The 17,525-nt window shown below is 40.3% G+C and overlaps 1 protein-coding gene and 1 long non-coding RNA gene across 2 annotated transcripts in view; one reads left to right on the top strand and one right to left on the bottom strand.

The window, feature by feature from the left end:
• Positions 1 to 34: 34 nt before the first annotated feature.
• LOC144217639 (uncharacterized) overlaps positions 35 to 17,525 on the top strand; it is a 23,945-nt gene continuing 6,454 nt past the window's right edge. Inside the window, exon 1 of the long non-coding RNA XR_013330924.1 lies at positions 35 to 115. This is a non-coding gene — a long non-coding RNA (uncharacterized LOC144217639). The remainder of the gene's footprint in view (positions 116 to 17,525) is intronic.
• Positions 6,009 to 7,553, bottom strand: LOC144217506 (uncharacterized). Its single transcript, XM_077747114.1, has 2 exons — positions 6,851 to 7,553; positions 6,009 to 6,685 (listed from the first exon to the last, which is right to left on the bottom strand). Exons 1-2 carry the CDS (start codon positions 7,551 to 7,553, stop codon positions 6,009 to 6,011), a joined length of 1,380 nt encoding a protein of 459 aa, XP_077603240.1.

Below are 17,525 nucleotides of genomic sequence, written 5' to 3'. Positions count from 1 at the left end.
TGACGTCATCTTGCAGCGCCCGCTCCAGGCTGCTTGAAGCGAGCAGCCAGTTCCCCAGCTACTGCCCTACGGCGGGGGTCCTCTTTTTCTGTCTTTCGAGGGAAGGCCCGAGACGGTGAGAAGCTATTGAAAACTCTTTATTTCACTTTATCTCCAGGCCACTTGACCCACTGGGCCCCGAATTTGCAACTTTCACCATGGGCAGTGCATCAACTGCTTAGCTTCTCAGAAACTCGGGCCTGCCCAGAACTCTTCTCAGAATGGGCCGAGGAGGTGGCGGACTTTGACACTTTGGTTTAAAGGCTAGGGAGAGGCCGAGTGGGCGCAGCCAGCGTAGAAGTTCAGCAGGGAGGGAGCCCGAGCCGCAGGGAACAGCAGTTGGAGGGGAACGGGCTAGGGTCCTGGGAATGCTGGCTAGAGGGGGCTTTGTGGACAAAGTGGCATTTCAGGCCAGTCTAGGGTTTAGAGAACCGCTGAAAAAGGCATTGGTCAGAGAGCAGGTAAAAAGAATCGTAGAGCTCTAGGTATGATTTGTGTAGGGGAAATTGGCTAGCCGTTGTTAGCGGTCAACGGAAGGAGCTCAGTTAGAATGGCTTGACAGTTTGCTTCCTTGGTTGAATGAAACCTGACTCAGTTTCCTGGCCTAAAATTTAAACGCCAGAAATTTCTTCATATTTTGTAAACATTCCAAAAGTATACGGAGTTAGGAATGTTAATGTGTAATTATGTAAATTACATCCCCTAAAAATGTAACCCAGGGTTAAAAAAAAGTGTCCCAGGAGCAAGCACAAGATAATCTCTTCAATGTAGCTGATCTCGCTACAGAAAACTGAAGGTATACGATTACAAGATTCTAGTACTACACTTGAAAAGGTGTCATAACTTGAAGATACACTAAGTGAATGATGCATTCTGTAAACTCTAAAGGAACCACTTAAATAACAAGGTTATGCCTAATGAGCCAACAAAATATAAATAATATAAAACATAGCTATTCCAAAAGAAGGTAGAAAAAGACAAAAAGGGGAGCAAAACCAGATGGGATAAATAACAAATTGCACATTATTAGTTTGAACATAACCACATTACTTATGAACGACCTAAATACCCCAGTAAAAAAAGAGATTGTCAACTATATTAAAAAAACAAAACAAAAAAACTAGGTTTAACTATATGCTGCCTACTAGAAACTTACTATTTAAAATAGCTTTATTTTTTAAATGTTTATTTCTTTTTGAGACAGAGACAGAGCATGAGCAGGGGAGGGGCAGAGAGAGAGGGAGACACAGAATCTGAAGCAGGTTCCAAGCTCTGAGCTATCAGCACAGAGCCCGATGTAGGGCTCGAGCCCATGAACCATGAGATGGTGACCTGAGCCGAATTCGGGCGCTTAACCGACTGAGGCACTCAGGGGCCCCTAAAGTATATTTATTTTTGAGAGAGAGAAAAGGTGATTGAGATCCAGGCGGATACAGGGCTCAAACTCACAAACCATGACCTGAGCCAAAATCGAATTGGATGCTTAACTGAACCAAGCACTTTAAATGCTGAAAACTCATTTTAAATACTGTCACAATTAGATTAAAAGTAAACCATGTTGGGATGCCTGGCTGGCTCATTTGGTAGAGCATGTGACTCTTGATTTCAAGGTTGTGAGTTTGTAGAGATTACTTAAGTAAAAATTAAAAAAAAAAGCAAACCATGTTTTTTTTAATGTTTATTTATTTATTTTGACATACACAGAATCTGAAGCAGGCTCCAGGCTCTGAGCTGTTAGCACAGAGCCCAGTGTGGGGCTTGAACCCATGAACCCTGAGATCATGACAAAGCCAAAGTCAGAAACTCAACTGACTGAGCCATGCAGACCCAAAAAAATAACCCATGTTAAATAGAGATATGAAAGATCTAAGAGAAAGGCTCAATTTAAATTTCTAGAGATAAAAACTAGAAAACATACTTTTGATGAGATTGATGGCAGAATAGACATTGTTTTTCAATATTTATGTTTGAGAGAGAGATAGAGTGTGATCAGGGGGGTGGGGACAGAGAGGGAGACACACACACACAGAACCCGAAGCAGGCTCCAGGCTCTGAGCTATCAGCACAGAGCCCAAAATGGGGCTCAAACCCACGGACCGAGAGATCATGACCTGAGCTAAAGTCAGACGCTTACCTGGCTGATCCACCCAGGTGCCCCTTGGCAGAGTAGATATTGTATGAGAAAAAAATAGTGAACTGAAAAGACACAGCAATACAAACCAAAATGAAAAACAGGGACGCCTGGGTGGCTCAGTCGGTTGAGCTTCCGACTTCGGCTCAGGTCATGATCTCGCGGTTCGTGGGTTCGGGCCCCGCGTCGGGCTCTGTGCTGACAGCTAGCTCGGAGCCTGGAGCATGCTTCGGATTCTGTGTCTCCCTCTCTCTCTGACCCTCCCCTGCTCATGCTGTCTCTCTCACTCTCAGAAATAAATGAAAAAACAAAACAAAACAAAAAACAAAATGAAAAACAGGTGTGGGGGTAGAAGGAGTAAAAAACTAGGAACAGTAGATTACCCTATTTGTATATGCAAAAGATCAGTGATCTTTGACAAAGCAAAAGAAGCTGAAGTACAAATTCAAGCATAATGAGAAAAGCTTTTATTAAAAAGAGAGAAATTGTTCAAGAACCTGAACTTAAAAGAGAAAGGCCTTATGTTCTTAGCCAAGTGGTAAAAGAGGTATTGTGAGGAACGCCTAGTGGAAACTGCTAACTCTCTGAATAAGATAGTGAACAAACAACACTATTCTGGGAGGGTTTATAAAATATGAAAATGTATTACATATCTTACCAACCCAAGACACTGTTGTCATTAACATGTTAATCATTCCTCTTTGTTATCTAATGCAATACAGCTATAACTGTTTATACAGTTACAATGTCCTTGTTCGTTCAGTCTAGCATTGATGTCAGTTTTAAGTCATTTTGATTGGTGTCTTTGAATACTGGTCACATTTTCCTGCCTGGTAAATTTTGGTTGGATTGACACTGTCGACTTTATTATAGGATTATGAGCGAGTAGGTACAGCAGGGGATATCAGGATATATTACACTCTTATATTTTTAAAAATTATTTGAGAGAGAGAGAGAATGGGGGATAGAGGGGCAGAGAGAGAGAGAAACTCAAGCAGGCTTCACACCGTCAGCGCAGGACACAATTTGGAGCTCGAACCCACAAACTGAGATCATGACCTGAGCCAAAAACAAGAGTCTGATGCATACCCAACTGAGCCACCCAGGTACCACTCTTACAAATATTCTTGAAGCTTGTTTTGTTGGGATACATTGAGGTTACTTGAAAAGTTTGGTCCTTTCTGGCCCTGTTTTATTATTTAATTGGTTAATTTCTTCCTGGCCCTGCTTTAAATCTTAGCTTATTGGATGGCATTCAGTCAACTAACAATGTGTATCGAGTGCCTACTCTATATCACATATTCTAGACATCTTGTATACAGAGGTTATCAGAAGTTCCTTACCCTCATGAAGCTTATACAGTTACAGTATATAATTTACATTCAAGACCTTACACTTGAGCATAAAGCTGATACTGTAATATGGTTTGTATTTGAAATTGATGTTTATACGTGACCCAAGGTCTTTATATTCCATATCAAAATCTTTAAGAAAACAATTGAAATGTTCTCTCCAAGTGATTCTAGTGGTGTTTATGTCATTAAAAAAAAAAATCACGTGTCTAAATACCATCCAAATACCTGGTCTGACAGTCCTCTACCTTTAGTTTCTCCCTGAGACCTGACCTCATGCTCTTTTTCAGGTTTTTCACCAGTGGATTTGGTCCGAACCTCTTCCTGTATGTTTTATGCCAGCCCCTATGATTACCCCTGACTACATTTAAATAATTATACATATCAGATTCCAAAAATATTTTCCAGGCTGGTTACCAGCCTTCAGTAATTCCAGCACTAGATTCAGCCTACTCTTCCAGAGCTTCTATGCCTACTCCAGGTCCAGTTCCAAGTCTCTCTGGCTTCGTGGAGCATGAGATACCAGTCTAAAGGTTGATTCCATGAAGACCTACTTTTGTCTTTCTCATGTTTGTAGGACTCACAGTCCCTCTGAGTTGAAAGAAAATGGGAATAGGTGCCAGGAAGAATGTTGGGGTGGTTCCATCAATGAGGCAAAAGTTAGAGTTAGACAGGGTACTACCTCCAAGGGAAGGCAACTGGATAGTTATCCAGGAGTTGAGAACTTCAGATTCCCACCATTCTGAGAATAATGTCAACAACCAGGGAAGGGAGGAGGAGAGCTAGGATGGAAGTAATCCTCCTAATTTGTGTTCAAATTGCCTTACTTTTTCATGTGTTTTTTTTTTTAATTTTTTAACTTTTATTTATTATTGAGAGACAGAGAGAGAGCACAAGCAAGGAAGGGGCAGAGAAAGGGGGAGACACAGAATATGAAGCAGGCTCCAGGCCCTGAGCTGTCAGAACAGGGCCCGATGTGGGGCTCAAACTCACAAACTGCGAGATCGTGACCCAAGCCAAAGTCAGGCGCTTTACCGACTGAGCCCCCAGGTGCCCCAACTTTTTCATGTTTTCAAAAAAATTACTGAGAGCTGCGTTGGAATATATTTTATTACCTAATGTATAGGTTTAAATTACTAGTTGTACTTGGGCTTTTAGTTCATTTTGCAAAGCTGGTTTCTCTATCTTTTTCAGGTCTAGAAAATTTTAAAAATCACTTTTATGGTGACATTGTATAATGCTTGCTTATTTTTAAATTGAACTTAAATTCATCAAAGAACATTAAATTATATTCATGAGTTTAATATATTCATTTATTTTTTTAAGGACTTCAGTTGCCTGAAATAATAAATCTAGAGCCAAAGAAATGGAACAGGTAATCATTTGATATTGAAGAAATTTAGAATTTAAAAGAATTTTAGAAAAAGAGAAAGAGGAGCACCTGAGATTACTTGGAAAGTTTGGTCCTTTCTGGGCCTGTTTTATTATTAATTTCTTCCTGGCCCTGCTCTAAATCTGAGTGGCTCAGTTGGTTGAGCTTCCAACTCTTGATTTCAGTGGAGGTCATGATCACAGGGTCATGCTTGAGAGTCTCTCTCTTCCTCTGCCCCTACCCCCAGCTCACATGGCTGTACTCTCTCTAAAACAAAATTAAAAAAAAAAAAATCCACAAATGGGAAAAGTGAATATATATGTGATAATGTTAGCCAGTGATTTAGGGCAGAGACAATCTCCTCTAAATTATAGAATCACTAATATGGTAACTAGGAATGTGGTTCAAGCTACCCTGTCTGAAAATGTGTATCAGGTATCTTATGTGACATATAGGTCAAGTTAGAAAAGGCACATAAAGCTCTCACACATTCCTCATCTTTACAAACCTTCTTTGTTTCACAAGAACTTTAGTATTTCGTTAAAGGAATTCCACATTTAGTGGATTAACAGAATTTTATTTCTCTTGTGATTTTACCTGCTAACAGATGAGGCAGAATGTACCAGTGAAATCCCTGCCACATTCACTGCCCTTTTTTAATATTTATTTTTGAGAGACAGAGAAAGCGTGTGCACACTAGTGGAAGATGGGTAGAGAGGGAGACACAGAATCCAAAGCAGGTTCCAGGCTCTGAGCTGTCAGCACAGAGCCCAGTTCAGGGCTTGAACTCACGAACTGTGAGATCATGACCTGAGCTGAAGTTGGATGCTCAACCAACTGAGCCACCCAGGTGCCCCACATTGACTGCCTTCTGTTTCTCCTCAGTGTGAACTGACACATATTAAGGGTAAAGACATTTCCACTTCGCCATATCTCTACTCACTGTAAGTTCCCTGATGAGCTATGGTGATCACTGATGACAGACAGGGTCAGTCTTCTAAAAACACAGCTTTCCTAGCCTCTGCACTCATGGGCTTTTTGTCTGTATATAACCATATCATCAGCTAGACATTATTGCTCAAGGCTTTTCCAAACTGAATGTACCAGTTTTTTCCTAGATGTTTTTTGTGACATAAAATAAGATGTAATTGACTGAAGGCACAACCACATTCACTGCATTCATAAGGTTTCTCTCCTGTCCAAATTCTCCGTTATTTCCTGAAGGTGCACATCTGGCAACTGGCTGTCCCACTAGGACCACACTCCTATCGGCGAGAAGCCCACTGGTGGTTAATGAGATCTGAGGGATCGCAGAAGGCATTTGCACAGTCGCTATACTAACAGGGCTTTTCCCCTGCATGAGTTCACTAGTATCTAATAAGCCTTGACCCTCTGTGGGAGGATATTCAACCTTCACTGACTCTATGTGTTCCTTTCTTATGTGTATCCTCTTATGTTTAACAAGGCATGACATGTGCGAGAAAGCTTTCCCACATTCATTGCAGCCATAGGGTCGCTCTCCTGTATGAGTTCTTTGATGGACAGTGAGCATGGTCTTTGTAGTGAAGGCTTTCCCGCAGTCATTGCATTTATAGGGTTTCTCTCCTGTGTGAATCCTCTGATATTTAATGAGTCCTGATTTCTGTGAACAAGATTTTCCACATTCACTACATACAAAGGGAGTCTTTCCTGTATGAAATCGCTGATGTGCTATGAGGCAGGCCTTCTGGCTGAAGGCCTTACCACATTCAGTGCATCCATAGGGTTTCTCTCCAGTATGAGTCCTCTGATGTATAAGATTGCCCTTCTGAATGAAACCTTTTCCACATTCACTGCATATATAAGATTTCTCTCCTGTATGAGTTTTCTGATGTAGAATGAGTTGTGATTTTCTGGCAAAACCTTTTCCACATTCATTGCATTGATGGGGCCTTTCGCCTCTTTCATTTCTCTGATGTATAATGAGTTCTGCCTTCCTGCAGAAGGCTTTGTCACATTCAGTACATTCATAAGGTTTCTCTCCTGTGTGAGTTCTCTGGTGTTCAGTCAGCTTGAACTTTCTGGAGAATGCTTTCCCACATACACTGCATCCATGGGGTTTATTTCCTGTATGAGTCTTCTGATGTTCAGTGAGCTGAAATTTCCTGAGGAAGGCTTTCCCACACTCACAGCACTCATAGGGCTTCTCTCCTTTGTGAACTCGCTGGTGTTCAGTGAGCTTGAACTTCTTGGAGAAGGCTCTCCCACATACACCACATCCATGGAGTTTCTTTCCTGTATGAATTCTCTTATGTTCTGCGAGCCGAGACCTCTTGAGGAAGGCTTTCCCACGTTCAGGACATTCGTGGGCTGTCTCTATTTTGTGTATTTGCTGATGTTTAAGGAACTGTGACTTAGTGCTGGTGGGTCTTCTACTTTCATGGAATTTAATTTCAGTGTAAGTTTGCTTGTGATTAGCACAGAGAATGGATCTCCCATCTCCACTAGACTCAGCAGGCTCTTTTATGTCACAGCTTCTACTTTGGGTGATTAAGTGTGGCTTCAATCCATGCAAATGAAACCTCTCATGATTCGGCCTCAAAGGAAAATGACTTTCGCTCTGATGAATAATCTTTCCACGTATGTTCAGTTCATAACACTGTTCTATCCTCTTTGGCATTTTTGGGTTTTGTAAGTGCTGAAGCAGATGATCATCAGCTTTCTCAATTTCTAGGAAAGAAGAGAATAGTGAATCTTTCCATGAACATCATAGGGAATAAAACTGCTTCAAAAGTACTGTGGGTAGGCTGGCTCTTTAGTGGAACTTTTAGTATCAACATAAAAGAAATTCCAAGCATATTGTTATAAACGTATTCCTTATCTCTTTTTGTAAAAAAAAAGCTTTTAAAATTGTAGCTAAATACACATAAGATTAAATTTACCATTTTAACCATTTTTAAGTGTGCACTTTTGTGTCATTAAGTACATTCACACTGTGGTGCATCCATCACCTCCATCCATCTCTAGAACATTTTTATCCCCCCCATCAAAAAAAAAAAACCTCTGTACTCATTAAACAATAACTTATCTGTTAGAAATGTTTAAAAATAGTATAAATAAAGCAGACGAAAAGATGACAGCTATCTGTCATTTAGGGTAAATTCACAACAAATCAAGAATTGTCTGCTTTATAAGTAAGGCCTTGGAGACCGTAAAATACAAGGAAATCATTATCAGCATCAGATCAGAGAGGTTGGAGGGATACCTGATTCAAAATGGTAAGAGACAAAATCCACTCATTCAATACATCCTTCTTAAGTGGCTACTACCATATACCACCTATGATGTTAGTGTTGGAGAAATACAAAGATACTCTTTATTTTCACTGAACTCCTACTCTAAGGATGGAAAGAGAAATAGAATAACATGCAAGAAAAAGAATAAAGTAGGCGGTTGCAAATGTGACCCTAGTTTGAGGAAGCAAAGTGAATGAAAAGTGGAAGAAATCTGGATGTTTTGAAGAATGGATAAAACCCATTATTGGATTTATCTGCAGATAAGTAACATGAGGAAATCAAAGGTTCTCCTGAGTATTTGGCTTGCGCTAATGGGTAAGTGGGTAATGCCTTTTAATAAGATGAGGATGTTGTTTAAGTTCAAATAGGAGGAGAACAAGTGCATTTTGAAGCACATCATCTTTGAGATAATTATTAGATATCTAAGTACAGACATGGAAAACCCAGTTAGATATATATGAAACTCGAGAGAGATCTTGAATGAAGATATATGGAAAGCATCAGTATGTAAATATTACTAAGGTCAGAGTGTTGGATGGAATTACATTCCAGGAAGGTGAAAACTGAAAGCAGATGAAGGCACAAGACTAAGAGCTTAGTCATTTCAACATATAGGGCTTTGGTACTCTTAGAAACTGCTGAAGAGACCCAAACACCTACCACACTGATAAAAGAAATAAGCAGACCCAGTGTTAGAACAAATATCCCAAAGACAAGTCAGAATGTTGAATGCACAGAATCTGATTTCAAGAAAATTCTAACAGACTCAGGGTGCTCATCCTGTTGCTACATCATTCTTGTTCATTACGCAGACCATCATCAAACGATCTTTCCCAAACACTCTAAACTTGTAACTAGCTGTGACACATTCTCATATGTTCCCCCAGAAAATGGGACACGCTGATCCTTACAGACTTTTACAACATGCCAGTGGGGCACAGTCATCTCTAGAAGCATATCTGCTGCTGTACCAGATGTGGGAACTGTCACCTTCTTCATCACATGGTATCTGCACAGAAGTCATACTGGAATTTCTCCGATTTCACTGTCCCTGATAGATCTTGCCACTAACAGCATCTTCCTTAATTCTAGACTCTATGTTATCGGCAAGGCTTCTAGTCAACAGTAGACTATTAATAGTTAAGTTATGGGGTATTGTTTAAGGGATCCTAATGTACCACCTTACTCTTTAATCAAGACTCTGGCAAGTTTGCCTTTAGTTTTACTTAAAACATCTGGCTATACCTTATTATTCCTACAATGCCTACTTAAAGAAATTTAGAAAACCTAGCCTCCACCATGCCCTATTTATTACTGACATGGAAAAATCAAAACAGTAGCCCAGTAATAAACCTTTACATTAGCATGATGTACCCAGTTTACCCAATTTTCCACTCACTAGTCTCCAACAAATACCTTCTGACACTGATCTTCATGTGGCTGGTTTTAGGACACTCTTTTGACAGTCCCCATACGGCTGTGCACATTTCCAATTTCTTGCTATGTTTCTTCATCGTCATCTTGAAAACATAGCTGTATCTATTGCAACATTAGGTACTTTGTGATACTATCATTCTCCTTTCCTTCTATACCACTTTAGGTTACTTTTCTTCTAAATTTCTAAAACACAGTTGAAACAACATGAAACTAGGGGCACCGACCCCCATCCCTTTCCCTGTGGTTGAAAATACATATTAACTTTTGACTTCCCCACAACTTAACTATTTATAGTCTACTGTTGATCAGAAGCCTTGCTGATAACATAGAGACATTAGCACATATTTCGTCTGTTATGTTTTATACTGTATTCTTATTTAAAAAAGTAAACTAGAGAAAAATGTTATTTAAAAAATTACAAATTACATTTTCACTACTGTATTAATAGGAAAAAAAATCTGTGTGTAAGTGGACCTGTGCCATTTAAACCTGTGTTGCTCACAGGTCAACTCTTGTCCCTATGTTTATTATTCGCTTGAATTCTGTAGAGCCTTGAATTACAGCGAAAACTTCAAAAGCTTCGTTTCTAAATATTACATGAAGATTTGTCCTATCTTTGCTTATAAAATCTTTTGCTGTAGATTTCAGTCTCTTTTACTATGTGTTAGAGGACTGCAGTTCATCAGCTCAGGTCACAATAGCGCCCTTGGGTGGCTCTGCATCAAGACATATGCAAGCCCTCAACCTAAATCTTTTTTTTTTTTTTTTAATGTTTATTTATTTTTGAGAGAGAGAAAGAGACAGAGAGCAAGCAGGGAAGGAGCAGATAGAGAGGGAGACACAGAATCCAAAGCAGGCTCCAGGCTCTGAGCTGTCAACACAGAGCCCAATGTGGGGCTCAAAAACACGAACTGTGAGATCATGGCCTGAGCCAAAGTTGGACGCGTAACCGACTGAGCCACCCAGGCACCCCGACCCAATTCTAATAAAACCCAACTCTGAGGAAGCAGTGTTGATTATGATGAAAACTCCTTCAATGCCAGCTTGGCATTTAAGAAATATTTGATATACAGATGGAAAAGCATGGTCTCTCACCAACCTGCCTACACAGTTACTTGATGAAGACATAAATGGATGACCAAGATGTATTTTCTTCTTGTACAAGGATTGAAATACAGGCCCTTGACACAAGAGTAGTAAAGAAGCCTCAGGTACCACCAAATAATAAAGATACAGTATCTTTAGGAGTAGCTGGTGGAACTGGGACCAAAGTACAATGGGAATTCAGAGAAGGAAGATACTACTTTATTTTTGTTTAGCATAAACCATCTCATGGAAAGAATTCAAAGTGAAAATATATATTACTTGAGTGGGAAGAACAAACAAAAAGTGACATACTTCTCCCTGAGTTCTTACCTTACTTGATGCATTGGCAACTCTCTAGAAAATGTTTATGGCTTTGACTTTTACAAAACACTTGCTCATTATGCGCTCTCTCTCCCTACCACATTTGTTACACACTCATCTGTTGGTCCCTGATTGTCTAAGGCTCTTGTTTTCTTGATCTGGATCCACTCCCTAGGAGATCTCATCTGCTCCAAATTTCTTTCTCCGCACCTCACCTCTCCCTGAACTTTCTGGGTACATCAAATTGAAGCAGAGAGCCCCACTTAGATGCTAACAACCACATCTAACTTACAATCTCCATTATAGAACTTTTGTCTTCCCAGCCCAAATCTCCTCCTCAATATATCTTCTCTATTACAATGAATGACAGAAGAGTCACTCTTCTGGTGACTCATGCTAAAAATTCTTAGCATCATCATTCATTCATCTGTTTCCTTTTCTCACCCCATGTTGTAGGTTGAACTTGTTCCCCAAGAAGGTATATTCAATTGCTAACCCCCTGGTACCTGTGAATGTGACCTTTTTTGGAAATAGTTTTTGCAGATATAATCAAGTTAAGATGAACTCACTTTGGATTAGGGTGGGACTGGCATCTTTATAAGGAAAGGGAGATTTGGGACACAGACACAGAAAATATACATGGAAATGGCCATATGATGACAGAGCCAAAGATTGGAAAGGTGTTCCTACAAGTCAAGGAAGGCCAAGAATTTGCAACAGCCACCAGATGCCAGAAAGAGGCAAGAAAAGATTCCTGTCTCGATTCTGGAGGGAACGTAGCCTGCCAACACCTTGATTTCCAACTTTCAGCATCTAGAAGAAAATAAATTCCTGTTGTGTTAAGCCACCCAATTTATAGTTATTTGTTAAGGAGCCCTAGGAAACTAACATACCTGATATCTACTTTGATGGCAAATTCAATCAGCCTTCTTACATATATATCCAGAATCTTCCATTACTCACCTCTCAAGCCTAGGGAATCCAATGACCAGGTCTCCTATCTGGCTTTCTGCTTCAACTTCTGTCCTAGTCCAGTCTACACATAGTCAAAGTGACACTTCTGAAATATAAATTGTATCTGTCACTGCTATACCTTGAACTTGTTTCCTCACTTCACTAGGAGTTAAATCAAGCCCTTAAAATGGACTATAAGGTTCTACATGACCAACCAATCTATCACCACTTCATCTCCAGTAGTTTTGTCTCTTGCTCACTCTACAGTATCCACACAGGCTTCCCTGATGTTCCTCAGACACACTCTTGCCTCTGGCTCTGCACTTCCCATTCTCTTCATTTTTCACCCAGGAAACCTACTCCTGTCACTCATCCTCTGCTCCCAGGCATCTCGTATTCCACAACATTCCTATTCATAGAAGGGCAGACCCCAAGCCTACCATCCACTGTTCCGTGATGCCAATGGATTGGTGTTCACAGCCCTTTTCACCACTAGACATATTTTCTATATATTTTTCCTACTTCTTAAATTATGATAAAATCCACAACACAAAATTTATCCTCTTAACCACTCTGAGTTTACAGTTTAGTGATATCAAATATATTCTAGTGTCATGCAACCATCGTCACTATCCATCTTCATAATTCTTTTCATCTTATAAAATTGAAACTCTGCATGTTTACTTCTGTTATATTCATGCCTCCCCCTTTCTGAGAGTAAAACTCTGGTCTTTGAAAGAAGTGAAATTTCTGTGTCATGGATGGTACTCTGGTCAATTGCAACTTAATGGCATCAGTCTATGGGGAGAAAAGGGAAAGCTTCAGGGACAAGAATCCATTAATGAACTCTACGTTGAACTAAGAAAGATAGAATTAACAAATATACAAAAAAGTTAAAGTAAAGCAGACAAGAGGCTTTATTTAGGCTAGGAAATGAGAATGAGAAATTGTGTCCTAATTAAAGAAGAGCAACAGCAGACACCTTAAATACCCTAGAGAGTAGAGAAGGTTCAAGGTAATCACAGCATGGCAGGATTTAAGATGTACTTCAATTTTTAAAAATTGAAAATAGAAAATAATGTAATGTCAATTATACTTTAACAAAACTCTAACAAATATTAAAAATAAATTTAATGAGGGGCGCCTAGGTGGCTTAGTCTGTTAAGCGTCCGACTTTCACTTAGGTCATGATCTCGCAGTTCGTGGGTTCGAACCCCGCATCGGGCTCTGTGCTGACTGCCAGCTCAGAGCCTGGAGCCTGTTTCAGAGTCTGTGACTCCCTCTCTCTCTGACCCTCCCCTGCTCACGCTGTCTCTCTCTCTCTCTCACCTAGAAATAAAAAATATATATATAAAAATAAAAAGAAAACTAGAATAAGAATAGGACGTTAGGTGTTCTGTAAGTTTTCTAAGTCTTTCTCTTTTTTTCAAGTTCATTTATTTTTGAGAAAGAGAGTGAGAGAGGTGCAGAGAGACTGGGAGAGAGAGAATCCTAAGCAAATTCCGCACTATCATCGTGGAGCCCGACAGTGGACTCAAACTGATGAACTTTGAGATCATGACCTGAGCCGAAATCAGTAGTCTGTCACTTAACCAACTGAATCACCTAGGCACCCCTGTAAGTCCTTCTTATCTGAAGGTGGGTATGGGAACTCCTAAATTTGTAGCCAGTTGGTCAAAGGTGAGAGTGGCCCTGGCCACCCCTGAACTTGTAGCTAGTGGCTGAAGTGAGGACAATACCTTTAATTGGTAGCCAGTTGGTCAAAGGTGAGAGTAGCCCTGGCAGCCCCTGAACTTGTAGCTGGTGGTTGAGGACAGTACCCTTAACCTTGATTTTAACTAACTCTGAATAATACCCCTTTTTGCACTGGCTTGTAATGCCACCTTAGATATCCATATCCAATTTCTATATGTATAGATAAATTTCTGAGCTCTCTTTTACAATTTGTAATATGTCTCTGTCTCTGTACTTGACACTGCAAAATATTAATTACTATTGATTCAGAGTAAATCTTGTTTGTTATCAAGTAGAGCCAAAGCCCCATCATATTTCTGTGTTAGAATTGCTTGAGATATTTTTTGGCAGTTTGTCTCCTGTGAGAATTTTAGGACTGGCCTGTGAGGATTATACAAACTTGGTTGGGATGCTTTTTGGTTACACAACAGATAGTAATACAAGGTCCTTGCATAGCATATTAAGGAGATTGGACTTTTTTTTAAGTCCATAGAGAGGTACAAATGAATGAATGAATTTATTTATTTAGCTTAATGTTTATTTATTTTGAGAGAGAAAGAGAGCAACGGAGGGGCAGAGAGAGAGGGAGAGAGAATCCCAAGCAGGCTCCACACTGTCAGTTCAGAGCCCAGTGTGGGGCTCGAGATCATGACCTGAGGTGAATCAAGAGTCAGACATTTAACTGACTGAGCCATCCAGGCACCCCAATGAATTTATTAACAGGATTTCCAGACTGAGTAAGCATCTGTTACCTTACATCTAATAAAAACAACCCTAAAATATTTGTGGCTTAAAACAACAAGATATACTTCTCACTCATATTCCATGTGCGTGTGGGTTGCCTGGGTTGCCTGCGTATTCCTGCCTGGAATATCACTGGTTACTGGGAGAGATGGACCCAAAAGACAGAAGAGTACAAAGTGGCTAAGGCTTCTACTGATAAGTCAACCAAGCCTATCCCATGGTGTTATGTAACTTCAAATACATGGAGAAATACAGTCCTTCTGTGTGTCCCAAGGGAGGAAGATTCGTGAACAGCCAGCCCTAATGACTATCACAGCCCTGTACAAGGACTGAACTAATGGGAGTATGAAAAATGAAAATGTCAGAAAGAATGGAGATGCAATTGTGCATAAGACTGACTGCAGGCCCTAGAAACTTTATAGCATTTAAATCAGAGAGTCTGATCTGTATTGGAAACGCATACTTAATGCTGACAAAACCAAGGACCTCATGGCTAAATTGCTGGATTACAGGACAAGTCAGTGATTTTAATAGCATTTTGCAACGTCTTCTAAAACCCACGTACACTGGGGTAGCCTCACTCACACAGGTGAGCCAGCCTGGATATCAGCTTAAGGGATGGTGGGTTAATCAGTAATGTCAAATGTAGACATCTGCCTTCTGTCTGATGGTAGTTTTTTACAGCTTTCTGGACTATGTGTTCTTTGCTTTTATTTTTCATTAAAAAAAAAAAAACTTGAGTCATATAAAAAATAAAATTCTTTATTCCTGTGTACCCTCCATCCAGCATCAATATATGCCTTCCATTTATCAAGATTATTCTAATGATTGGGGAATTTTGAGATAAACCAGTAATCCTTGGGTATATATAATCTGATGCGCAGTGTAGGGCAAGTCTTGATGTCAAAATACCACGAGCACCTGAATCCATGCAGTAACAAGAGTCCACAAGGAGACCACCATCAGGTAAGTCCTCTACAGATATTTCTTCAACATGCCAGTTCTTCCAAAAGCCCACTGTCAGTTTTAGGGCTGTTACCTGTTATGATAGGATGGGGAAGTAAACTTGGAGGGGCCTGTACCATGTTGTGAGAAGAAATCATGGAAAACTTTATTCTTTTTAACATGGGCTTGACATGTTTTTGCACCAGCCCCTACAATGCTGATAGTCAGTACAAGGTGAAAAAGATAAAGATTCTGAAGCTCAGAGTAGTCTTTTGTCACTGTTATACTTCCCTTGGACCCCAGACAAGCCATGGCTAGCTGGGAGAGAAGCGATGGGGTCAGCAATATGATCACTAGCTATCTTTCTCACATCATAGTGAAATAGGATTGAGTCACAAATGACAAGATTCCCACTGGGTTTGTCAAGAAAGACATCGTTTATGTAACCTTACATGTTTTTTTGTTTTGTTTTGTAATGTTTATTTAGAGATAGAGACAGAGTGCAAGAGGGAGAGGAGCAGAGAGAAAGACAGAATCCTAAACAGGCTCCAGGCTCTGAGCTGTTAGCAGAGAGCCCAATGTGGGGCTCAAACCTACAAACAGTGAGCTCAAGACCTGAGCCTAAGTGGGACGCTTAACTGACTAAGCCACCCAGGCATCCAGATGCTTTAGATGTTTTAATGATAGTTTAGGTTTAGAATTAAAATTTGAGAGAGTAGTGAGAATAGCATTGCTATACTTTGGTTGGTCCCTGATAGTAGTTCTTTCCCTGCAAATGGGGTTTGACTGACAGAGCGAACAAGGATGAGGAGAGATGAGTCACATATTTTCCACCTTTGTGGTGAGGAGGATCTTCCTCTACAAGAGACCCCTTTTAATATTTTGAACATAGCAAGAGAAAGTTGGGAAGTACTTATCTCACTGTAGGTACAGTGACTTTCCTGTTGGAAAAGTGGTTTGGGGTGGGACCTTGGGTGTATGAAGAGTCTTCATTCATTAAAATGCTTCTGGGGCTCACAGGTAAGAATCTCTCTCTTCAAAAGAATAGTGCTCTTGTCAATTTCTCAGGCTTTACACTTGAGACAATGGAGAGCTTCCAGTCATTCCTGAACAAAGCCTTCGGGAAGGCAGACAGTAGAATGGTAGTATTTATTTTGCTGGCCATAATATCACATTGTAGTTGACATGCCACTATCACCCTTCACACTCTCAAGATTTGCAAACCTTCCCCATGTGCAAGACTGTTAGTTCCTGGGTTTGGGATAGAAAGTCTGTCCCAGGGATTAATGTGAGCCCTTCTGACTTTTCTCTTGCTATATTGTACTGCTTATGGTAGGGATACCACCCAGTTTACGTTGCTTATTGAAAACCTAGAGATGGAGGATTTACGCCCTTTACAAAGGCTGTTTGGGGTTGTGTGACCAGTGAGTATAAAAGACCCCTGAGTAAACTTGTGCCTTGATTTCCCTGGAACTGAGATACTTCACATATGTGTTGGGGACTTATGGTTTAGAGACCGTGTTCTGTGAATGAAAAAGATCCCTGGGATCTGTGGCTGCATGTTGCAGGGCACCTTGAGGTTTACCTGCTGTATTTTTTCTCAGGCTATGTTGTAGCTTTTGTCTTTATTGGAGTCTTATGTAAATGTAAGTCATGGAGCTGTGGGAGTCCATTCAATCACCTTAAACTGGGTACCTGCTGTAGTTGCACTTTCTCCATCTTAATGTAAAACAATGTCCTTGGAAAGGAAACCTACTTTGGTTTAAGCTCATTGTATCCTTTTTTTTTTTTTTTTTTAGTATTTTTTAAAAAATGTTTATTTTAGAGAGAGAGAGGGAGACACAAAATCTGAAACAGGCTCCAGCTCTGAGCTGTCAGCACAGAGCCCGACACGGGGCTCGAACCCACGAATCATGAGATCATGACCTGAGCCAAAGTCAGACGTTTAACTGACTGAGCCACCAAGGTGCCCCAAGCTCATTGTATCTTAGAGTTTAATTCCCATTAGGAGGTGCCTGGGTGGCTCCATTTGGTTGAGCATCTGACTCACGATATCAGTTCAGGTCATGATCTCACCGTCAATGAAATCGAGTTCCACACTGGGCTCCATGATGACAGTGTGGAGCCTGCTTGGG

This window comes from Crocuta crocuta, unplaced genomic scaffold (genome assembly GCF_008692635.1).
Source record: "Crocuta crocuta isolate KB4526 unplaced genomic scaffold, BGI_CrCroc_1.0 scaffold334, whole genome shotgun sequence".
NCBI lineage: Eukaryota > Metazoa > Chordata > Mammalia > Carnivora > Hyaenidae > Crocuta > Crocuta crocuta.
Note: the sequence above shows the minus strand (reverse complement) of the source record. Positions and strands in the feature narration are given on the sequence as shown.

What these genes read in the sequence shown, in the direction of transcription:
- LOC144217506 (XM_077747114.1), bottom strand. Translation starts at nt 7,553, where the DNA reads ATGCCAAAGAGGATAGAACAGTGTTATGAACTGAACATACGTGGAAAG. An exon ending in GAAGGCAGAACTCATTATAC is followed by an intron (nt 6,686 to 6,850) that starts ATCAGAGAAATG and finishes GCAATCTTATAC; the next exon opens with ATCAGAGGACTCATACTGGA.